General features: G+C 45.8%; 1 protein-coding gene across 1 annotated transcript in view; it reads left to right on the plus strand.

Moving 5' to 3' along the window:
* Positions 1-8614: 8614 nt before the first annotated feature.
* The window catches only part of USP18 (ubiquitin specific peptidase 18), a 32231-nt gene continuing 15708 nt past the window's right edge, over positions 8615-25137 (plus strand). The window contains exons 1-4 of the mRNA XM_052640666.1: positions 8615-8686; positions 21502-21612; positions 22669-22765; positions 23799-23944. Of these exons, the coding sequence (XP_052496626.1) occupies positions 21609-21612; positions 22669-22765; positions 23799-23944 (247 nt within the window). The 5' untranslated portion in view covers positions 8615-8686; positions 21502-21608. The remainder of the gene's footprint in view (positions 8687-21501; positions 21613-22668; positions 22766-23798; positions 23945-25137) is intronic.

Raw genomic sequence — 25137 nt, forward strand, 5'->3', positions numbered from 1 at the left:
AATTAAAACTTAGGTCCCCACAAAAAATTCCCATAAAGTTGTTAACTGTACCTTGATTTGAAATAGATAAAAACTGAAAATAACTAAGATATTCTACAATAGATGAATGGATAAACCAACTGTTCAGTTCAGTCGCTCAGTCGTGTCCGACTCTTTGCGACCCCATGAATCACAACACCCCAGGCCTCCCTGTCCATCACCATCTCCCGGAGTTCACTCAGACCAACGTCCATCGAGTCCGTGATGCCATCCAGCCAACTCATCCTCGGTCGTCCCCTTCTCCTCCTGTCCCCAATCCCTCCCAGCATCAGAGCCTTTTCCAATGAGTCAACTCTTCCCATGACGTGGCCAAAGTACTGGAGCTTCAGCTTTAGCATCATTCCTTCCAAAGAAATCCCAGGGTTGACCTCCTTCAGAATGGACTGGTTGGATCTCCTTGCAGTCCAAGGGACTCTCAAGAGTCTTCTCCAACACCACACTTCAAAAGCATCAATTCTTCGGTGCTCAGCCTTCTTCACAGTCCAACTCTCACAACCATACATGACCACTGGAAAAACCATAGCCTTGACTAGACAGACCTTAGTCGGCAAAGTAATGTCTCTCCTTTTGAATATACTATCTAGATTGGTCATAACTTTCCTTCCAAGGAGTAAGTGTCTTTGAATTTCATGGCTGCAGTCACCATCTGCAGTGATTTTGGAGCCCCCCAAAATAAAGTCTGACACTGTTTCCACTGTTTCCGCATCTATTTGCCATGAAGTGATGGGACTGGATGCCATGATCGTTTTCTGAATGTTGAGCTTTAAGCCAACTTTTTCACTCTCCTCTTTCACTTTCATCAAGAGGCTTTTTAGTTCCTCTTCACTTTCTGCCCTAAGGGTGGTGTCATCTGCATATCTGAGGTGATTGATATTTCTCCCAGCAATCTTAATTCCAGCTTTTGTTTCTTCCAGCCCAGCGTTTCTCATGATGTACTCTGCATATAAGTTAAATAAGCAGGGTGACAATATACAGCTTTGATGTACTCCTTTTCCCATTTGGAACCAGTCTGTTGTTCCATGTCCAGTTCTAACTGTTGCTTCCTGACCTGCATATAGGTTTCTCAAGAGGCAGGTCAGGTGGTTCTGTATTCCCATCTCTTTCAGAATTGTCCACAGTTTATTGTGATCCACACAGTCAAAGGCTTTGGCATAGTCAATCAAGCAGAAATAGATGTTTTTCTGGAACTCTCTTGCTTTTTCCATGATCCAGCGGATGTTGGCAATTTGATCTCTGGTTCCTCTGCTTTTCTAAAACCAGCTTGAACATCTGGAAGTTCATGGTTCAGGTATTGCTGAAGCCTGGCTTGGAGAATTTTGAGCATTACTTTACTAGCATGTGAGATGAGTGCAATTGTGCGGTAGTTTGAGCATTCTTTGGCATTGCCTTTCTTTGAGATTGGAATGAAAACTGACCTTTTCCAGTCCTGTGGCCACTGCTGAGTTTTCCAAATGTGCTGGCATATTGAGTGCAGCACTTTCACAGCATCATCTTTCAGGATTTGAAACAGCTCAGCTGGAATTCCATCACCTCCACTAGCTTTGTTCGTAGTGATGCTTTCTAAGGCCTACTTGACTTCACATTCCAAGATGTCTGGCTCTAGATTAGTGATCACATCATCATGATTATCTGGGTCGTGAAGATCTTTTTTGTACAGTTCTTCTGTGTATTCTTGCCACCTCTTCTTAATATCTTCTGCTTCTGTTAGGTCCAGACCATTTCTGTCCTTTATGGAGCCTATCTTTGCATGAAATGTTCCCTTGGTATCTCTAATTTTCTCGAAGAGATCTCTAGTCTTTCCCATTCTGTTCTTTCCCACTATTTCTTTGCATTGATCACTGAAGAAAGCTTTCTTATCTCTTCTTGCTATTCTTTCGAACTCTGCATTCAGATGCTTATATCTTTCCTTTTCACCTTTGCTTTTCACCTCTCTTCTTTTCACAGCTATTTGTAAGGCCTCCTCAGAAAGGCATTTTGCTTTTTTGCATTTCTTTTCCATGGGGATGGTCTTGAACCCTGTCTCCTGTACAATGTCATGAACCTCATTCCATAGTTCATCAGGCACTCTATCTATCAGATCTAGGCCCTTAAATCTATTTCTCATGTCCACTGTATAATCATAAGGGATTTGATTTAGGTCATACCTGAATGGTCTAGCGGTTTTCCCTACTCTCTTCAATTTCAGTCTGAATTTGGTAATAAGGAGTTCATGATCTGAGCCACTGTCAGCTCCTGGGCTTGTTTTTGTTCACTGTATACAGCTTCTCCATCTTTGGCTGCAAAGAATATAATCAATCTGATTTCGGTGTTGACCATCTAGTGATGTCCATGTGCAGAGTCCCGGCGGCGAGCCGGCGCACTAATCGTGGCGGAAACGAGGTACCCCACGTCTGAGGTCAGGGGCAGCGGCCTAGAGTGCCAGGCTGCGACGGCGCAGAAATGGTGGAGAGGAGCGACCCTGCGTCCAAGGTCAGTGGCGGCTGGGAGGAGCTACCCCGCGTCCGAGGCCAGTGGCGACCGGAGGAGACACCCTGCATCCCTCCGAGGTCAGGGGTGGTTGGGAGAAGCCACCTCGTGCCCGAGGCCAGGGGTGGTGACCCTGAGGAGCCACCCCGAGCCCATAGCTGGAAGGAGCTACCCACGCCCAAGGCCAGGGCCGGCAGCCCGGGAGGAGCAACCCGAGGAGCAGTGGCTGCAGGCACAGGAGGGCCTAGAGGAGCTATCCCACGTTGAAGGTCAGGAACAGCGGCGGTAAGGAGATATCCGTCATCCAAGGTAAGGAGCAGCGGCTGTGCTTTGCTGGAGCAGCTGTGAAGAGATACCCCATGCCCAAGGTAAGAGAAACCCAAGTAAGATGGTAGGTGTTGCAAGAGGGCATCTGAGGACTGACACACTGAAAGCATACTCACAGAAAACTAGTTAATCTAATCACACAGGGCCACAGCCTTGTCTAACTCAATGAAACCAAGCCATGCCTGCGGGGCAACCAAGACGGGCAGGTCATGGTGGAGAGGTCTGACAGAATATGGTCCACTGGAGAAGGGAATGGCAAGCCACTTCAGTATTCTTGCCTTGAGAACCCCATGAACAGTATGAAAAGGCAAAATGATAGGATACCAAAAGAGGAACTCCCCAGGTCAGTAGGTGCCCAATATGCTACTGGAGATCAGTGGAGAAATAACTCCAGAAAGAATGAAGGGATGGAGCCAAAGCAAAAACAATACACAGCTGTGGATGTGACTGGTGACAGAAGCAAGGTCCGATGCTATAAAGAGCAATATTGCATAGGAACCTGGAATGTCAGGTCCATGAATCAAGGCAAATTACAAGTGGTCAAACAAGAGATGGCAAGGGTGAACGTTGACATTCTAGGAATCAGCGAACTAAAATGGACTGGAATGGGTGAATTTAACTCAGATAACCATTATATCTACTACTGTGGGCAGGAATCCCTCAGAAGAAATGGAGTAGCCATCATGGTCAACAAGAGTTTGAAATTCAGCACTTGGATGCAATCTAAAAGACGACAGAATGATCTCTGTTCGTCTCCAAGGCAAACCATTCAATATCACAGTTATCCAAGTCTATGCCCCAACCAGTAATGCTGAAGAAACTGAAATTGAACGATTTTATGAAGACCTACAAGACCTTTTAGAGCTAACACCCAAAAATGGTGTCCTTTTCATTATAGGGGACTGGAATGCAAAAGTCGGAAGTCAGGAAACACCTGGAGTAACAGGCAAATTTGGCCTTGGAATGCGGAATGAAGCAGGGCAAAGACTAATAGAGTTTTGCCAAGAAAATGCATTGGTCATAGTAAACACCCTCTTCCAACAACACAAGAGAAGACTCTACACATGGACATCACCAGATGGTCAACACTGAAATCAGATTGATTATATTCTTTGCAGCCAAACCAACTGTCGTCCACTAAAATAAAAAGATGCAAAGTACTGATACTTTCAACAACCTGGATGATGTTCTAGAGTGTTAAGCTGAGTGAAAAGGGCAATCTCCAAAGATTACGTGCTGTATGATTTCATTTGGATAGCATTCTATCCAAATGAAATCCAAATGTGTTGTTTGGCCACACCCGAGGATCACAGGATCTCAGTTTTCACCCACCAGGGATTGAACCTGTGCCCCCTGCATTAGAAGCACAGAGTCCTAAGCCCTGGACTGGTAGCGAATTCCCCTACCTAAAGTTTCTGGAATGACTAAGTTATACAAATGACGAACACATTAGTGTTTGGCAAAGGTTGAGGTCGGGGGTGGGGGGTGGAAGTAGGTGTGTCTGTGAAGGGTGACCTATAAGATGCTTGAGTCCGTGGACATGTTCTGCGTGAACATTGGCTGCATCGGTGTCAATATCCTGATTGTGATATTGTTGCAGAAACCAGTACTTGAGAAATCAAGCACCACACTCGGAGAGTTGGAGAACTCAGGTTTATTATGCCAGCAGGCCCAGAGGAGTTAACACTACAAGCTCTGAGCCCTGAACAAAGGGATTAGAGAGTTTTTACAGACAGACTGTAGTGGGCAACACTAACTATTAATTGGCTTAAACTAGGAGGTTCACACGCAGGGGAACAGCAGTCAAGGGTGGGGAGGGGGATGCCTGGCCTGGACAGGCATGATTAAGCAGATTTGCAGGGGCTGGGCGATTGCAAAGAGCAGGACAAGGGTGAGTGAGGTAAACTCCAGTTCCTACTATTGCACGTCCCCACTTTCTGAGACTACATGACCTACGTGATCTAGCCTTTGCAAGGGGCAAACTGAGCTACAGAGGCAGAAGGAGAACGTTATATAAAATTTAAAATTTTCCTCTTCAGTATGTGCCACAGTGCTACTAGATGGGAAAACTCGAATTTCTCTGCATGATTTCTTACAATTATCTCAAAATAAAAAGTTTAATAATAAAAAACATAAATGAAGGAGATTATGGCTTAGATTCTGTACTGGGAAAGAGTTGATAGAAAGGACAATACTGGGATAACCAGTGAAGTTTGAACATTGACTATGTTGAAAATAACACACTGTTCATAGCAAACACCCTCTTCCAACAACATAAGAGAACACTCTACACATGGACATCACCAGATGGCCAACATCGAAATCAGACTGATTATATTGTTTGCAGCCGAAGATGGAGAAGCTCTATACAGTCAGTAAAAACAAGACCGGGAGCTGACTGTGGCTCAGATCATGAACTCCTTATTGCCAAATTCAGACTTAAATTGAAGATAGTAGGGAAAACCACTAGGCCATTCAGGTATGACATAAACCAAATCCCTTATGATTATACAGTAGAAGTGAGAAACAGATTTAAGGGACTAGATCCGATAGTGTGCTTGAGGAACTATGGATGGAGGTTCATGACATTGTACAAGAGATAAGGATCACGACCATCCCCAAGGAAAAGAAATGCATAAAAGCAAAATGGCTGTCTGAGGAGGCCTTACAAATAGCTGTGAAAAGAAGAGAAGCGAAAAGCAAAGGAGAAAAGAAAAGATATACCCATTTGAATGCAGAGTTCAAAGAATAGCAAGGAGAGATAAGAAAGCCTTCCTCTGTGATCAATGCAAAGAAATAGAGGAAAGCAATAGAATGGGAAAGACTAGAGATCTCTTCAAGAAAATTAGAGTTACCAAGGGAATATTTTATGCAAAGATGGGTTCAATAAAGGATAGAAATGGTATGGACCTAACAGAAGCAGAAGATATTAAGAAGAGGTGATAAGAATACACAGAATAACTGTACAAAAAAGATCTTCACAACCCAAATATCATGATGGTGTGATCACTCACCTAGAGCCAGACATCCTGGAATGTGAAGTCAAGTGGGCCTTAGGAAACATCACTATGGACAAAGTTAGTGGAGGTGATGGAACTCCAGTTGAGCTATTTTAAATCCTAAAAGCTGATGCTGTGAAAGTGCTGTACTCAATATGCCTGCAAATCTGGAAGACTCAGGAGTGGCCCCAGGACTGGAAAAGGTCAGTTTTCATTCCAATCCTAAAGAAAGGCAATGCCAAAGAATGCTCAAACGACTTAACAATTGCACTCATCTCACATGTTAGCAAAGTAATGCTCAAAATTCTCCAAGCCAGGCTTCAGCAATACGAGAACCGTGAACTTCCAGATGTTCAAGCTGGTTTTAGAGAAGGCAGAGGAACCAGAGATCAAATTGCCAACATCTGTTGGATCATCAAAAAAGCAAGAGTTCCAAGAAAACATCTAGTTCTGTTTTATTGACTATGCCAAAGCCTTGGACTGTGTGGATCACTACACACTGTGGAAAATTCTTTAACAGATAGGAATACCAGACCACCTGACATGCCTACTGAGAAATCTGTACGCCGGTCAAGAAGCAACAGTTAGAACTGGACGTGGAACAACAGACTGGTTCCAAATTGGGAAAGTAGTACAGCAGGGCTGTATGTCGTCACCCTGCTTATTTAACTTCTATGCAGAGTACATCATGAGAAACGCTGGACTGGAGGAAGCACAAGCTGGAATCAAGATTGCCAGGAGAAATATCAATAACCTCAGATATGCAGATGACACCACCCTTATGGCAGAAAGTAAAGAAGAACTGAAGAGCCTCTCGATGAAAGTGAAAGTGGAGAGTGAAAAAGTTGGCTTAAAGCTCAACATTCAGAAAACTAAGATCACGGCATCTGGTCCCATCACTTCATAGCAGATAGATGGGGAAAAAGTAGAAACAGTGACTGACTTTTTATTTCTTTGCGCTCCCAAATCACTGCAGAAGGTGACTGCAGCCATGAAATTAAAAGGCGCTTGCTCTTTGAAAGAAAAAAGTTATGACCAATCTAGACAGCTTATTAAAAAGCAGAGACATTACTTTGCCAACAAAGGTCCATCTAGTCAAGGCTATGGTTTTTCCAGTAGTCATGTATGGATGTGAGAGTTGGACTATAAAGATGAGTGCCGAAGAACTGATGCTTTTGAACTGTGGTGTTGGAGAAGACCCTGAGTCACTTGGACAGCAAGGAGATCCAACTAGTCCATCCTAAAGGAAATCAGTCCTGAATGTTCATTGGAAGTTATGATGCTGAAGCTGAAATTCCAATACTTTGGCCACCTGATGCAAAGAACTGACTCATGTGAAAAGATCCTGCTACTGGGAAAGATTGAAGGCGTGAAGAGAATGTGACAACAGAGGATGAGTTGGTTGGATGGCATCACTGAGTCAATGGACATGAGTTTTAGTAAACTCTGGGAGTTGGTGATGGACAGGAAGTCCATAGGTTGGCAAAGAGTCGGACACGACTGAGCAACTGAACTGAACTGAACTGCAAGTTATCCATTTGTCTTTGAACCTTAACTTCTCTGCATGCCCATCTGGTGAGCCACTAGTTTCAGTGACCTGGCATTTCATATCAAAGGGTGGCAGTGGGAATTAGGGTTAAGACCCTCTGGAATCCTGGCTTCATCCCTTGTAATCTTGTGACCTTAGTGAAGTCACTTAACCTCTTTTTTTTTTTTTGATGTGGGCCATTTTAAATGTGTTTTATCATTTCTGTTTTATGTTTTTGTGTTTTGGCCGTGAGGCATGTGGGATCTTAGCTCCCCAACTAGGGAGACCAGGGACCAAACCAGACTCCCTGCTTTGGAAGGGGAAATCTTAACCACTGGACCATCTGGGAAGTCCCACTTTGCCTCTCTGAAAATTAGTATTCGCGCCTATAAAACTGAAATAAAAATGGGGCCTCTATTAGGAACCTGTCATATAGACTGAATTAGGTTTAGAACTTAGCAGGGATGGCACCCCACTCCAGTACTCTTGCCTGGAAAATCCCATGGATGGAGGAGCCTGGTAGGCTATAATCCATGGGGTCGCTAAGAGTCAGACAGAACTGAGCGACTTCACTTTCACTTTTCACTTTCATGCATTGGAGAAGGAAATGGCAACCCACTCCAGTGTTCTTGCCTGGAGAATCCCAGGGACGCCGGAGCCTGGTGGGCTGCCGTCTATGGGGGTCGCACAGAGTCAGACACGACTGAAGCGACTTAGCAGCAGCAGCAGCAGCAGCAGCAGCAGGGAGCCTGGCATTTCTCAGGGACCCAGTGTACGTGAGGGTCTAAGGTGGAACAGTTCACTTTCTGTTCCCCACCAGCTCTGCGTCACAGCGGGTCCCCGCCCCCGCGCCACCCCAGGGGCACCAGAGGACAGCGGGCTTCGTCTTGCATCTATCTACCGTCTGTCATCGAATATACAAGCCAGACAATTTTAAGATACCCAATTTAAGAAATTAGATCATTGCTTCAAGAAAGAAAAAAAATGCTGCCACGTGTATTACGAAATGCCAAACGATTGTAAAACACCTCCGAATGACTACGGAGATCTTAAAATGTCCAAACAAGAGCTTATTCTAGGAACCAGTTTAGGCCGTGTTCTGCAGACAGCGCGCACGTTTAAACGCAAAACCAACTGCGGAGGCACGGCCTTCGCGCTCACTAGCGCTTCCTCCGCTGAGTTTCGCTTTCAGTTCGCAGGAAACGAAAGCCCAGCGCCAGGGCGGGGGCGGGGACGGGGCGGGGACGGGGGTGTGGGCGGGGACAGAGGTCCTGGTGCAAGGGCGCCCGTCCGCGGCGACCCAGAGGGCCAGAAGTAGGGAACCGAGGTGAGTAGGGAGGCGCGGGGACAGCCGGGGGGACCGAAGTGGACGGACCGGGCGTCGCCCGCTGCGCCAGCCCCGCAGCCTCCTGGAGGGCCCCACACTGTGGCTGTACTTCCCCCACATTCGACTTGGCAGCGCGGGTCTGACGCTTCGCGGCTCTTAAGGCAAGTTTGGTGGTGAAGATAAGGCGGGGCTCTGCTCATTGCCTCGTGGATACTGATGGGATTTATTTGGGCTCCGCGGATTATAATAATGGTCTGTATTCGTTAATAGGTGTATTGGATCGATGCAGTTTTCCAACGCTGATGTACTGATTTAGACTTTTTTTTTTAAATTTTACTTCACATTACTGTATTGGTTTTGCCATACATCAACATGAATCCGCCACGGGTGTACATAAGTTTCCAATCCTGAACCGCCCTCCCACCTCCCTCCCCATTCCATCTCCTTGCATGACTTTAATTAATGAAGAAATTGCAAAACTGTCGAAGTTTGTAAAAAAAATTCCAAAAAATGCAGAGAAACCTGAGATAGAAATAAGGTTTCTTTTAATCCTCAACTCGCTATCATTTTATTGGGTACCTTGCCAGAAATTTTTATATGTACAACTCCAAAATTGCTCTGTAAATTTGCTTTCCCCCCACCTAACAGTATATTATGGACATCTTTCCATGGCAAGAGATACAGTAGGTCCACCTCATTTTAAAAACTGGTGAAAAATATGAGAGAGGTACGTCTTTCTATTTAAACACTTCATGGACATTTAGGTTCTTTCCTGTTTTTAGCGGTATGGATGATACAACAGTATCATTTATAGTCACAGTTGTGTGAATATATAAGCATATTTGTGGAGAGTTCCTATAAGTAGAATTGCTGGGTCAGTGGGCATACAAACTGAAAAATTTGAAAGATTTTGTTAAATTGTGCAAATCAGAATATTTTAGTCTGAATGTAGACCTTTAAACCTAAAACTCTATGACCTCTGAAAATCTGGACCTAAACGTGTTTCGAAAATTAAAGTAGAGCCTTTACTTTCATGCTTTACAGCACTGAGGAAGCTATAATTTGAAATCATTGAAATAGGGGCACATATTTAAAATATTTCTTTTTGGTGGCTCAGACAGTGAAGAATCTTCCTGCCATGCGGGAGACCTGGGTTTGTTTGATCCCTGGGTTGGGAAGATCCCCTGGAGAAGGAAATGGCAACCCACTCCAGTATTCTCACCTGGAGAATTCCATGGACCTAGGAACCTGGTGGGCTGCGGTCCACAGTGTCACAAAAGAGTCAGGCATGACTGAGTGACTGATACATACTTTCCATTTGGTGTTACACTGTGAGGGTGAGGTGGGGGCTTCAGCCTGGACATTTAGGAGGTCTCCTGTGCTCATAGGAGCCAGACAGGCCATCAGCTAACAAGTACACAGCTTCATCCTGGTTTTTGGATCTCTATCAGGGAACTGGGGAAAAAAAGAAAACCTTTAATTTTTTTTAACCAATAAAAATTCGGTGCACAGTATGGATGCTTTTATATTAAATATAGTGATGAGCTTGCAAAGAGGTTTCATCTGGAGTGTTCCAGTCTGTGTGCCCAGCGCATTACCGTTACTGGAGCAGCACACACCAACATGAAATAGGAGATCTGGATCTGTTGCCATGATGGGTTGCATTTGGACTGTGAGGCTTGCATCACACACAGTCCAGGCATGTAGGTTTTGATCCTCTTTGGGCATTTAAGGACGGAGTTGGTTTTCCTTGCAGAGAGTCTATTAGTGAGTGAAGAGCCCAGTTAGTGCCCGGGGCCAGCCCAGGTTTCCTATGTTGAGTCTTAGGCTGTTTCTCTGAAGTCTCTGGTTGTTTCTGTGGCTGCAGTGGTGGCTCGTCTAAGCCAGCTGTTTCTGTCCTTCACATCTCCCATTTATAAGTGTAAAAATTTTAGAAAGAGTGGGTTAAGTTAGTTTGGTTCTTTGGAACCTAAGATTTTATTAAATAGGAGACTATTTTTCAGATCAATTTTAGGTTCACAGCAAAATTGAGTACACAGAGTTCCTATATACCTCCTGCCCCTCCAGCCTCCTCCACTGTAAACAGTTTGTTACAATTTATGAACGTAGGTCATTATCATGTAAAGTCTGTGCTTTAGGGTTCATTGTTTTGTGCATTCTATGAATTTTGACAAATGTATAATGGCATGTATCGACCATGTATCAGACAGAATAGGAATAGTCTCACTGCCCTAAGAATCCGGTGTTGGAGCCCATTTTTCAGTCAGGCATTGAGTTTGAAAATTCAGCATCCTTAAAATATTCCTCAAAGTATATCCATTCTCCTTTCCCCCGTCACCACTTGCTTAGCTCACTTTCCCCATCCTCCTCAGATCTTTAAGTTTCGCTTTCCTCTCTTTTTTGCCCCACCTACCTGTCTCCTCTATGACTACCTTTGAAGTTTCCTGCCTTTCTCTGTTGACTCTTTGGGATCTGGCCTCTCACCTCTCCAGATGATCCCTCTACTGGGTTTTACCGTCTTATTTTCAAGGTCTGGCAGACTGGAGAGTAGTATCTCTGGAAAACAGGCTGATCCCTTCCTACTGTTTCATCAGATTTCCTTTGATGTGGTCTCAAAGTCCTAGGTTTTGCTCATGGAATTGTCAACTGCCATCTTTTCTTTGTCAGTTTAACTTTTCTAGGTTGATCCTCATTAGAGGAATAACTGTTTATGACTATTGAAAATATTTGCTCAGAAAAGAGAGAGTGTTATCTGAGCCATTTAACATGAGCCTGTTAATTATGCCACTTATATTTAGCAGTTTCCGAGCTTCTTATGTTCTCCTCCCTTCACCTTTTATAAAAGGATTGAGAAAAAAATTGTAAAACTTCTCATTCCTAATTCACTAATTTTTTGGATCTTAGAGAAGAAACACTATTGCTAACAAAGACTCCCTTAAAAGATTTTAAATCTATGCCTTAAATGATTTATTGCTTATTTAAAATCATATTAATTATAAGAAATTAAGAGAAATAATCCAGGGAAAGACAAAAGTGATTTGTAACCAATTGGAATTACCCTTTAATGACATTTTTGATATATTTTGTCCCAGTCTTTTTTTCTCTGTGTGTGTAGTTATGTTTGATAAAATTGAGTGCATACTATGTAATTTGTAAAATACAGAAAGAAAATAGACTGTAAGAATTAATTTTGGTGAATGGTCTTCACATAGATCTTTGTATGTGTCTCTTTCTTGAAGCCATAGTCCCGGAGCAGAGTCATGTTAACCAGTAGTCTTTCAGCTAAAAGTGTCAGGAATGCATTTCAGGCTAATTTTAAAAACCGGAGAGGGGATTCTGAATGGAGACCTCTGGGGGCAGGCATCTGGGGCTGGGTTGGTCCAGGGCCTCAGCTGACTGTCTCGGGACTCTTGTTTCCTTCTCTTCTCTTGGTTCTGTTACCTGTCATTGGCTCTTCCTTGGCTGGGATTTTTTCTTCCTGTAGTGGGAAAGATGGTCTGATTTACAATCTCCTGGTCTAAAATCTCATCTAAGAAGTCTAAAGGCTGATTATTATCAGTCCTGATTGGGTCACGTTTCCATTGCTGAAACAGCCACCATGAGCCCTGCGAGGCCAGGCCTCTGAGCCAGGCAGTGGGTGTGGGCTCCACCCAGTCTTCGTAGTCCGAAAGTTGAGAGAGTTTTTGTAAAGAAAAAGTGAGTCTGCTACCAAAAGGTGGGGGTACTGGGCCACAGAAATGACAGCTGTCCACTGGAGTTACTTTTGAGGTTGTGGTGCGCTTTGCTGAGTGTGCGTCCAAGCTGACTGTGGCTGTCTACTCCCCGTGGCCATGTGTGGATGGGGAGCTGCTGCTCTGCACCTAGTCTCTGTCTACACAGGTGACACCATGAGATCTTCAGTGTGGTGCCTTAAATGGAAATAAAGCAGCCGGGAAATCATGCCCCTTTAGGGAGAGCAATACTGGAACTGAACTGAAAACAGTCTTCATGAAATGACTTGAAGGTAGCTGGTCTGCACGCACACCTCTGTGGCGGTGGTCAGCCCCCTGAAGCCCGAACTTGGTCAGTGCTTGTCCAGAATAGCCTCTCAGCCTTAATGCGCCCATAGGCGCATTCACCTGGGAATCTTGTCAAAATGCAGATTCCAGTCCTGCCTCTTTAACAGACTTCAGGTGGTGCTGATGCCACTGGTCCAGAGACCTGCCTTTCTAGTGACAAGATGTTAGACAAGTGGTTGCCAATATTTTAGCAAAACGAAAGAAAACCTCCCCTTCAGGTAAGAATTATACTCTCAATATCCATTAATTAAGAAAACACGTTGGAAATTACTACATGTTCAGAAAAGCTTTTACACCTTTTGGCAGAACACTAAAGGACTGAGTGTTAAACTCAATGTTTGGTTACAGGTGAGGCCATCTGCCTCTCGCCTGTGCTGAAATGCACTCCAATTTCAGCACATCGCTGGGGTTGAAGAACGGGAGGATCTTACAGCTGGTGTCCCCTGAGAAGCGTTTGGATTCTCAACAAGGCTTTTAGTGTGGTTACTTCTTCAGTAGTTTCCAGTGAACAAACTGCAGGTGCTAAGTTCTGCAAACTACAGCATTAGGGCGTGTTTGTGTGTGTGGGGGGCTGTTATTGTTTGAGGAGCCTTTTAATCACATAGTGTCTGCTATTCCATAGTGTTTGAACATCTTACAGTAAGTTTGTGACAAAACCATTCCAAAATCTCTGATGAAGGATGGTGAAACTCTTGCTGTCTTTCTCTGACCTTACATTCTTCTGTGCTACAGTTACCTCCTGGACACATACTGAAGGGTGTGAACAAAACACTGTATGCCAGACTTGCCATATAATTTGTGGGTCCTCTAGTAAAGTAAGAACATGGCTGTTAAGTCGCTTCAGTCATGTCCAACTCTGTGCGACCCCATAGACGGCAGCCCACCAGGCTCTGCCGTCCCTGGGATTCTCCAGGCAAGAACACTGGAGTGGGTTGCCATTTCCTTCAATGCATGAAAGTGAGAAGTGAAAGTGAAGTCGCTCAGTCATGTCCGACTCTTTGCCACCCCATGGACTGCAGCCTACCAGGCTCCTCCGTCCATGGGATTTTCCAGGCAAGAGTACTGGAGTGGGTTGCCATTACCTTCTCCGATTCATTAGCTCCGTTCAGTTCAGTTCAGTTACTCAGTCATATCTGACTCTTTGCAACTCCATGAATTGGCAGCATGCCAGGCCGCCTTGTCCATCACCAACTCCTGGAATTCACCTAAACTCCCGTCCATTGAGTCTGTGATGCCATCCAGCCATCTCATCCTCTGTCGTCCCTTTCTCCTTCTGCCCCTAATCCCTCCCAGTGTCAGAGTCTTTTCCAATGAGTCAACTCTTCCCATGAGATGGCCAAACTACTGTAGTTTCAGCTTTATCATCAGTCTTTCCAAAGAACACTCAGGACTGATCTCCTTTAGAATGGACTGGTTGGATCTCCTTGCAGTCCAAGGGACTCTCAGGAGTCTTCTCCAACACCACAGTTCAAAAGCATCAATTTTTCAGCGCTCAGCTTTCTTCACAGTCCAACTCTCACATCCATACATGACCACTGAAAAAACCATAGCCTCGACTAGACGGACCTTTGTTGGCAAAGTAATGTCTCTGCTTTTGAATATGCTGTCTAGGTTGGTCATAACTTCCCTTCCAAGGAGTAAGCATCTTTTAATTTCATGGCTGCAGTCACCATCTGCAGTGATTTTGGAGCCCCCCAAATAAAGTCAGACAGTTTCCACTGTTTCCCCATCTATTTCCCATGAAGTGATGGGACCAGATGCCGTGATCTTAGTTTTCTGAATGTTGAGCTTTAGGCTACCTTTTTCACTCTCCTCTTTCACTTTCATCAAGAGGCTCTTTAGTTCTTCTTCACTTTCTGCCATAAGGGTGGTGTCATCTGCATATCTGAGGTTATTGATATTTCTCCTGGCATTCTTGATTCCAGCTTGTGCTTCCTCCAGCCCAGCGTTTCTCATGATGTACTCTGCATAGAAGTTAAATAAGCAGGGTGACAATATACAGCCTTGATGTACTCTGTTTTCTATTTGGAACCAGTCTGTTGTTCCATGTTCAGTTCTAACTGTTGCTTCCTGACCTGCATATAGGTTTCTCAAGAGGCAGGTCAGGTGGTCTGGTATTCCCATCTCTTTCAGAATTTTCCACGGTTTCTTGTGATCCACACGGTCAAAGGCTTTGGCATAGTCAATAAAGCAGAAGTAGATGTTTTTCTGGAACTCTCTTGCTTTTTTCATGATCCAGCATGCCGGGGTCCAGCCCTGGTGGATCCAGGGAAATTCGAAGCGTGGACGGCGTAGGCGAGGAAAACTTATTTGTTTATTAATATAAGATTAGATTATGAAGAAATAGTGTAGTAGGAAAATTAAGTGGAGAAAGAAGGCTGAATAACTTGGCTTACGGGGAAGGCCAATAAAATTCCAGACAAGGAGCTTGCATCATCTACGTTGGGCCACCGGGGCCCACTTGAATATCGAAGGGTGCCCCACCTTAGGCTCCCTTTTGCGTGGGTCTTAAAAGCCAGAACAAGTAAGTAGACTTGGTGAGCTGCCCTGCTCCAGATGGGAATTCAGCCTGAAATTACAGTAAAGAGGAGACACGGGGGAAAGCAGTCCAGAGACTGGCCCTGGCCTCTATTGTCTAGAAAGGCCTTTTATATCTTTTTGATTGTACATAGAGATCAATGGGTAATACAAAATTATGCAGTGTTAGCAGCCCAGACTTATCAAAACCAGGCTTTTCTCTCTGCATACCTAGTTGTATACACAAGTCTTAGGTAATTTACATCATCTTCTGGCCAAAAGGGCCAATTAACATTTTACAGCCTATTTTCTGATAAGGGTTTGTCAACCAGAAGACTTATTTGTGTTGATCTTCTCAAAGTCTCTCAGAAAGCCACTAAATAAAGTTACATTCTTACATAGCAAAGATACAGCAACTTATAACAAGTAAAAGGAGTACAGTGATTTATAACAAAAGAAAAGTAATTAACTCAAAAGTCTAGTGTTGCTAACATCAAAACTACTATATATCTTTTTCCATATCCCGTTTACATTGATTAACATCCTCCCAGGTGCCTAAAAGATAAAGAATATGGAGGTCTGGCAGCAATCATTGAGTCAACAGTGAAATCCATCACCAATATGATTTTTAGCTCTTTAGAAAAGGCTCTGTATCTTTAAGATGCTTTTAAGCTTCATGCCTCTCGCGGCTGGGGGGCTGTAAGCAATTCACAAGCTGTAAAAGTGCCGGGGGAACCTGTTAGGCAAGCTAGAGAGTTATCAGAGGGGGTTTAACTGAAACATCCCTTTCAAATGCAGAAGACTAAAGCCCTGATTTGACTTTTTCCAGAGAATATCAGAAGAGCAGAGTACAAAAGCCGGCAGATTTTTGGTGTTTTGGGGTGCATGCTCAGGAAATTCCAGGGGGAAACCCTGAAGCCTGATCACATCCTTGCGTTTTGTCAGGCTTCCTTCCTCATGACCTTGTCACGGGCGGGATTCCTCACGCTGGCCCCCGGCACCCCCAGATGTTGGCAATTTGATCTCTGGTTCCTCTGCCTTTTCTAAAACCAGCTTGAACAGGAAGTTCACGTTTCACATATTGCTGAAGTCTGGCTTGGAGAATTTCGAGCATTACTTTACTAGTGTGTGAGATGAGTGCAGTTGTGTGGTAGTTTGAGCATTCTTTGGCATTGCCTTTCTTTGGGATTGGAATGAAAACTGACCTTTTCCAGTCCTGTGGCCACTGTTGAGTTTTCCAGATTTGCTGGGATTCATTAGCTAGTGAATAATAAATAAATGTTTATGAACCCCTTTCCCCTAGCTGGAACGTTACTGGCAAGTACATGCTTTCGGCTTGCCTCTTCCCTCTGCTTCCCTGTTGGAGCTAATGGCCTTTTTGATCATAGTTATCCATTTAAGAAGCTTTATCTCCCATGCCCACTGATGCCTGAACAATGTAATATCTCATTTTCCTTGAGTTTCAATTACAAAAGAAATATTATATATTATCTTCTAAGAATTGTCTTTTGACTCAGCACTGTTTCTAAGATTACCCTTTCGGGACATGTTCACTCAGGTGCAACTGAGGAGTATAATTTCACTGTGTACATTTATTACAGCCCACGTACTCATTCTTCTGCCTTTGGGCCAAGTGCTTGGATTGTTTCCACTTTTTTGTTGTACAAACAAGACTGATGTGAACTTTCTTGTATATGTCTCCAGGGACACATGTAAGAATTTCTCTTTAGAATTTTTATTTATCTACATTCTTTTCAACACTTGGTTCAATCAGAATTTTTTTTTTTTTGGCTGCACTGAGCCTTGTTATGTGAACTGTGAACTTCCAGATGTTCAAGCTGGTTTTAGAAAAGGCAGAGGAACCAGAGATCAAATTGCCAACATCCACTGGATCGTCAGAAAAGCAAGAGAGTTCCAGAAAAACATCTATTTCTGCTTTATTGACTATGCTTTATTGACTGTGTGGATCACAATAAACTGTGGAAAATTCTGAAAGAGATGGGAATACCAGACCACCTGACCTGCCTCTTGAGAAACCTATATGCAGGTCAGGAAGCAACAGTTAGAACTGGACATGGAACAACAGACTGGTTCCAAATAGGAAAAGGAGTACGTCAAGGCTGTATATTGTCACCCTGCTTATTTAACTTCTATGCAGAGTACATCATGAGAAATGCTGGGCTGGAGGAAGCACAAGCTGGAATCAAGATTGCCAGGAGAAATATCAATAACCTCAGATATGCAGATGACACCACCCTTATGGCAGAAAGTGAAGAAGAACTAAAGAGCCTCTTGATGAAAGTGAAAGAGGAAAGTGAAAAAGTTGGCTTAAAGCTCAACATTCAGAAAACTAAGATCATGGCATCTGGTCTCATCACTTCATGGCAAATAGATGGGGAAACAGTGGAAACAGTGGCTGACTTTATTTTTCTGGGCTCCAAAATCACTGCAGATGGTGACTGCAGCCATGAAATTAAAAGATGCTTGCTCCTTGGAAGGAAAGTTATGACCAACCTAGATAGCATATTCAAAAGCAGAGACATTACTTTGCCAACAAAGGTCCATCTAGTCAAGGCTATGGTTTTTTCAGTGGTCATGTATGGATGTGAGAGTTGGACTGTGAAGAAAGCTGAGTGCTGAAGAATTGATGCTTTTGAACTGTGGTGTTTGAGAAGACTCTTGAGAGTCCCTTGGACTGCAAGGAGATCCAACCAGTCCATCCTAAAGGAGATCAGTCCTGGGTGTTCATTGGAAGGACTGATGTTGAAGCTGAAACTCTGATACTTTGGCCACCTGATGCGACGAGCTGACTCATTGGAAAAGACCCTGGTGCTGAGATGGATTGGGGGCAGGAGGAGAAGGGGACGACAGGATGAGATGGTTGGATGGCGTCATCGACTCGATGGACGTGGGTTTGGGTGGACGTGTGCTGTAATTCATGGGGTCACAAAGCATCGGACACGACTGGGCGACTGAACTGAACTGAAGCGAGCCCGTGTTGTGGTGCACAGGCTTTCTCCAGCTGTGCAGTGCTGGCTCTAGAGCACGGGCTCAGTGGTTGTGTCATACGGGCTGAGTTGCCCTGTGGCGTGGGGGATCTTCCCTGACCAGAGATTGAACCTGTGTCCCCTGCATTGAAAGGTATATTCTTAACCACTAGACCACCAGGGGAGTCCTCAGAATTCTTAACCAATGCCGGTTGAACAGTGTAAAATGGTATCTCATTATGGTCAAGGTTTGCAGTTCTCTGACCACTAGTGACCACTTAACTTTTTATAAAACTTCAAATTCTGGAACTCTACATTTTTTCCAGTCCTGACTTGGATTCAGCTGTGCAGATTTGCTCAGAGTCCTTTGCACACTCCACCCACACGCTCCTCCCCTAACCATTGGGCTTCTTTGCACATCACCTGCCTTGCCCCAAAGTGTCCTTTATTTTACACCATACCCTTTCCTTCATAATAAACTCAGATCCAGACCCACTTTTCCCACAAAACTTGCCCTTGTGAACATCAGGGAATTTAGGTCACTTCATTTAAACACTGAGTCCTAATGGGCCTTTCAGCCAGTGGCTAAAGTGCAGATGGGTGCAAGGCGTTTAGCTACGTTTATTAATAACCTTAAGGGGGAGTTCCCTGGTGGTCCAGTGGTTAAGACTCTGTTCCCCATGAAGGGGCCTGGGTTCAATCCTGGTCAGGGAACTAGATCCTGTCCACTGCAACTAAGAGATCCCTCGTGCTACAGCTAAGATCCACTGCAGCCAAATAAATGTTTAAAACCAAACCCTTAACTTTGTGCACTGTGACCTTGTAATTATATTTCTAAGAATCTCTCCCAAATACTGATTTAGCAACTGGTTGTGTCTGATGGTCAGGTAAGTTAGAAAGCCACAGACTTATTTGCACCAGGATAGGGAAATGATCAGAGTTGGACACAACTGAAGCGACTTAGCAGCAGCAGCAGCAGCAGCAGCAGCAGCAGCAGCAGCAGGGAAATGATGGTCATGAGTTTGCACAAGCTCTGCAAGATAAAGAACAGGGAAGTCTGGTCTGCTGCAAGCAGTCCATAGTGTCACAAAGAGTTGGACATGACTGAGTGACTGAACAACAAGGGAACGATTGAGCAAACAGTATGGGTTGTGGCCTCAGCTTAGACTCTGGGCAGGCCTGAGCCCTGAGCTGCAGGCAAAGCTGAAGCCCTTTCAGCAGAACTCTGTGAGATGAAAAGGCAGGAGGCAGTGGGAGGCCTGGGCATGGATCCCACTTCCTTGTCAAGTCTGCTTGTAGACACGAGGGAGTCTTTGTGCATGGATCGCTGTGTTGGGCAGTGCCCTGCAGACACCCGTGTGCACTCTGGGCAGGTACGGACAGGGTATGGTGCTTGGGACCTGTTCTGAGACTCCTGAGATTCCAAGCATACCTGGAGAGGATGCACAGGTAGCTGAAGTCTGTGCTGTCTGGAGGAAGTGGGTTCTGGTTCACATGACCTCGTTTACAGCTGTGGTTTTGTTGCATCTGTGACCTTTGGTTTGACTGAGGAAAAATCAGATAGGTAGAGAAAGATTTTATACCTAAAGATATTCCCTGTATTTTTTTTTTAAGTAATGGTAAATAACTGAAAACAACCAGATTATTCCACAGTGTTTATTGATATATTAGGAATCATTTTGAAATGGTTGATGATGTACTACTTTTTCTATCTCATGTTACAACAATAATTTTCCAAAGTCATTTTAAGCGCTTTACAAATTTTCTTGTGTGCTGATATAGCAACAGAATTACAGGCCTCTGTCAGTGACCCGTGACCATGGAAGGGGAAAAGGAGAAAGCCCAGGGCAGAAAAGAATGTGTGATAAAGTTTATTATGTGACTGTGCATACATGGGCGTGGTGTTTGGGTTCCCAAGGACATTTGCCAGTCAGTGCTGGCTGAGTGACTGGCAAATGTCCTTGGGAACCCAAACACCACGCCCATGTGTGCACAGTCACATAATAAACTTTATCACACATTAATCCCAAGGGTGGAAGAGCCTGGTAGGCTGCAGTCCATGGGGTCGCTAGGAGTCAAGACACAACTGAGTGATTTCACTTTCCCTTTTCACTTTCATACATTGGAAAAGGAAATGGCAACCCACTCCAGTGTTCTTGCCTGGAGAATCCCAGGGACGGCGGAGCCTGGTGGGCTGCTGTCTTTGGGGTCGCGCAGAGTCAGGCATGACTGAAGCGACTTAGCAGCAGCAGCAGCTGGCTGAGTGTCGGCATGTCTTGGTGGAGCCTGTTGAGAAGAAGAGTATATACTCTGTGTGTGTGTGTGTGTGTGTGTGTGTGTGTGTGTGTGTTGTCTAAGAAAACTCAATAGACTGAGGACCTGCTATTGACTTGCTGCTCCGTTGATGATGTTATCCCAGCTGAGATGATCATAGGAGAGGTGTGCTGGGGAGCACCCCTGGGAAGACACCAGGGTGGGGGGCAGGGAGAAGTGAGCACAGCACGGTGGGCAAAGGGGGGACTTGAACTGCCAGACTCTGCAACAGAGGCCTCAGCTGATCCTGAGGGGAACTCAGGACTGGGTGACCCTTCAGAGCTATCACACACCTTCAGACAGGTGGTAAGGCCCTCATGCTCTTCATTGTTCAACCCCTGGAGAGGGACTGGGCCAGCTGTCTTCACTGGGGTGAATTCCTCAGGGGCCTCAGTGGGGGGCTGTCGACCACCACACCCTTCGGCCTGGGGAAGGGCTTCTGTCCTGCCAGAGTCTGGGTGTTGCCACCTCTCACCACAGGCAACATAGCTGTTCCCACATCAGGGTACAATGAGCCAGGTAGTGGGATGGTCCTTGCACTGCACCCATGGGGCATCAACAGCACCCTGGCTTCCCCACCGAGGAACCAGGACAGGCTTCCTCGGGTCCAGCGTGCAGACAGCCTTCGGGCAGTGGCACTGATGGCCTCCAGGGATGGTTTGGGCCTGGGGTTGAGCAGCAGGGAGACCCAGGTGTATGGCCTAGACCTTTGGTGAATGTGGAGCTGTTTGCCTGAATAGAGAGCCGGGAGGTAGGGGGAGAGGTTGTGGCCGTGGGTCCTGATGAGGAGACAGTGGGGACGAGGGACCACGGGGACAGTGCTCGCTGAGTTGTCGTTTCTCGCCCTAGAGCTTAGTGGCTGGTCTCCCCAGACACTGACCCTCTAAGACTGGCTGTTGGAAGTCAAAACTGGTTACACAGATGTTCTTCCTCTTCACAGAGGGCCTCCCAAGGCCAGCTCATGAGAGCTCTTCTGGGAAGTGAGGTCAAACTGTCCTGAAGACGCCTGCAGCAGCTGTTGGTCCAGGGACCTTGGAGCAACCACTGATGGGTACATGCCGGGACCCCCGCCTGTCCTGGCTATCTCCATGTTTCTTGGCAGAGCCCATTGAGGATGAGGCAGAGGAAGCCCAAGCCCACCAGCCAAGACCCCACTTCTTCTCTTTTGTCTGCATAGAAACGCTTTGCTTGTCCCCTGGACCTGAAGCCGTGGAGCGTGCAGTCCACGAGGCCTGCTCTCTTGTGCCTCCACTTCAGCAGCCGTGAAGTGGGGACTGTTGAGCTCCTGAGCACATGGGCTTGTTGGGAAAAATGGGGACTGCTTTTCCCCGCACCAGGGGCTTCTGCTGAGTGGGGAGCAGACATCTGTGGCCCTGCTGGCCCAGATTCCTGGTTCTTGTTGCCCTAGCATTTATACCAGAGCCCTTTCCCCAGGAACTCGGAGAAAGTGGACTCCCTTCCTCTTAAATGACACACCTTGTAGGGTCTCCTGAGCGCCGGGTGGGTGGGAGAGGAGAGGTTGGTGGTTAGTGGGTCAGAGAAATGCTCTCTTGGTTTTCCCACATCCACGGAGTTCCCTGTAGCTTGCAGCCTCTTGAGGTTGCATGAGTTTAGATGAGGTGGGTCCCCCGAGCTTTCTCTTGATTTCCTCCCACCGGTGGTAGGGCCTGGGTAGGGCGTTTGCACCAGGGTCTGGAATAGATTGTCTGGGAGGGTGCTCTCGGCCCTGACCCCGTGGATGCCCACTGTGACCCAGCGCTGTGCGGCAGCTGCCGGGCAGGGCTCCGGGCTCCCCCAGGCGCTGTCTGTAGTCTGCTCTTCCCCTGCTGTTACTGCTGCACTCTTACCAGTTTGACAGCGAGTGATGCCCCTTGTTGTGGTGTGTCCCTTTCCTGGACGGTGGAGACTTGGGCTGCTGTTTCACTTTTCAGAGGCTGGTGTTTCTCTCTCATTTCCAATTTGGTTGCAAGCTCCTTAGTGAATTCTTTGTGCCCCTGGGAGTCCTTTGTAGGATATCACGTCCTCATGAGGGCCGAGAAGAATGTTGGGTGTTTGCTGAGTTCCATGGAGGGCCTTTCTCTCAGTGTCTTCCCTCTGCTCCTTGCAGGCCCGGTCGGTTTACACAACATTGGACAGACGTGCTGTCTTAACTCCCTGATCCAGGTGCTTGTTAGAAATGTCGGATTCGCCAAGATACTGAAGAGGTAAGACCATTGTTAAGGCAGATAAATGTGTGTTGTTTTTTTGTTTTCGTTTATTCTGTTATTCACAGTTATTTGGACTTTGAGAAGTCTTTCAAAAGCTGCCAGAGAAGAGATCTTGTTTTGTACAATCTGGACTATACATTGTAATCATCTAGGAAGTTTAAAAAAATGTGAAATGCCTTTCCCATCCCAGATATTTGGTTTCACTTGGGGTCTGGATGGGTTTCTAGGGTGGGGCCCAAGCATGGGTACTTTCCAGAAAACTCCCCAGATGATTCTAAAATGCAGGCAGACTGAGAACCATTGATTTGGTTAAAAGGAAGTTGGGGTAGTATCAGTGGGCGGGTCCATTAGTCTGTTGATTTTTCTCAAACAGCACACACACATACACACACACACACACAGTATATACACACACAGTACACACACCGTGAAAACCCTTCTTCTCAGTGGGTTCTGCCAAGAAGTGTTGAGGCTCAGCCAGCAGTGACTGAGTAGAACAACCTGCCAGTGTGTGCATATTCACATAATACACGCCATCGCTCCTTCTTTTCTGCCTTGAGCTTTCTCCTTTTCCCGTTTCATGGACACGGGAGCTTGCCCATAATTAAACAAATCATTGCCAGAATACGCTGACGTTCTTCCCTGTGTCCTTCCCAGGACTAGACCTTACTTGCTGTTTCCCTTTGAAGGACTTCAGGCTGGGCATGTGCTGTGGACCCAGGACCTACTGCTCTTGCCCTTCACCTTGGTGTGATTCTCGTGCAGGGTGGGGAGAGGGTGCCCCGTCTCGAGAGGACGCTCGATAGCTGATTTGCTGACATGGCTGTCCTCAGCCTTGTCTGTACATTTTAGTCATCTGGGAAATAAAAATTTTGATAAATGGGCCCTGCCCCCAGAAATCCTGACGTGGTCCATCTGCAGAGTGGCCCGGACACGGAGATCTTTGAAAGTTCTCCCAGGTAACTCTAGTGTGGCCCTGGCGTTGAGAACAGTGGGGACAGGGAGGTTCGTGGCTCTTCTCACCTGGCAGGATAACGGTACCAGGCGGAGTTGAGGAGCAGAGGAAGAGTGTCCCCTTCCAGCTGCTCTTGCTGCTGGAGAAGATGCAGGACAGCCGGAAGAAGGCGGTGCAGCCCACGGAGCTGGCCTACTGTCTGCAGAAGTACAACATTCCGCGTAAGGTGGTCCTTCTGCTCTGGCTCCTGGCCTGGTGCTCTGAGGGGAAGGGGAGCTCTTGGAGGGGTGAGGGGGACGGAGCAGAAGAGAGGAGAGCGGAGGAAAGGAGGGGCCTGATGGCCCTTGAGTGCACAGGAAGGAGACCCTCCTTGTGTTGGATGCCCGTGTGTGGATCTGAAATACCTTAAACAACCCTCATCTTGCAGGGACAGCATTTGTTTCGTTATTCATGTGTTTCTTTCGTACTCACTCTTTTCCTGCCTCTCAGTGGAGTAAGTCAGCCTAGGAGTCTCCTCAAAGCTGGTTCAGCTGCAGGTAAAGCATCCTAAAGAAACAGGATAAAGGATTCGTGAGGAGAAACCATGTTCTACGGAAGGAAACTCTTAAATAGCTTAGTTTTTCTTTTTAAAAAAAACAGATTTGAATGGAATATACGTCACATACTATAAATTTAGTCATTTAAAAGTATACAATTCAGAGGTTTTTAGGATTTCACAGAGTTGTGGAATTATCATCACAGTCTAAATTTAGCAAATTTTTATCATCCCCCCAAAGAAGTCCTCTACCCATTAATAATTGCTCACCATTCTCCTTTGTCTTCTAGGTTTCATACGTCTGGCTCTTAGATCTAGACCTGTGTTTCATTTAGAGTTAAACTTTGTGAATGGGGTGAGGCAAGGGTCCGGCTTCCTTCTTTTGTGCGTGGCATCCAGTTGTTTCAGGGCCACTTGCTGCAGGTACTCCTCTCTTGCTCAGCTGGTCTAGCCTCTTTCCTTATTCCAGTGAGCATCCTCTCACTTCAGCCCAGCAAACTCCTCTCAGCCATCCTTGTGAGGCAGGCCTGGTGGTGATGATCTCTTAGCATTTCTCTGTCTGGGAAAGCCTATGTCTCTCCTTCATTTCTGAAGGACAGCGTTCCTGGATAAAGTTCTGTTTATCAGCAGTTTCTCCTTTCATCCCTCTGTATATACCTTCCTACTTTCTCGTGGTCTGTAAAGTTCGTGCTGAGAATGTACTGAGACCCTTACGAAGCGGGTTCCCTTGTGGATGACAGGCTTCTTTCCTCATATGGCTTTTAAGGTCTCTTTGATTAAAATAAAATTATTTTTGGTTGCCCTGGGTCTTTGTTGCTTTGCATGGGCCGTTTCTCTAGTTTGGGGGAGTGGGGGCTACTTTTCCTTGTGGCGTATGGG

This window comes from Budorcas taxicolor, chromosome 5, assembly GCF_023091745.1.
Source record: "Budorcas taxicolor isolate Tak-1 chromosome 5, Takin1.1, whole genome shotgun sequence".
Classification (NCBI taxonomy): domain Eukaryota; kingdom Metazoa; phylum Chordata; class Mammalia; order Artiodactyla; family Bovidae; genus Budorcas; species Budorcas taxicolor.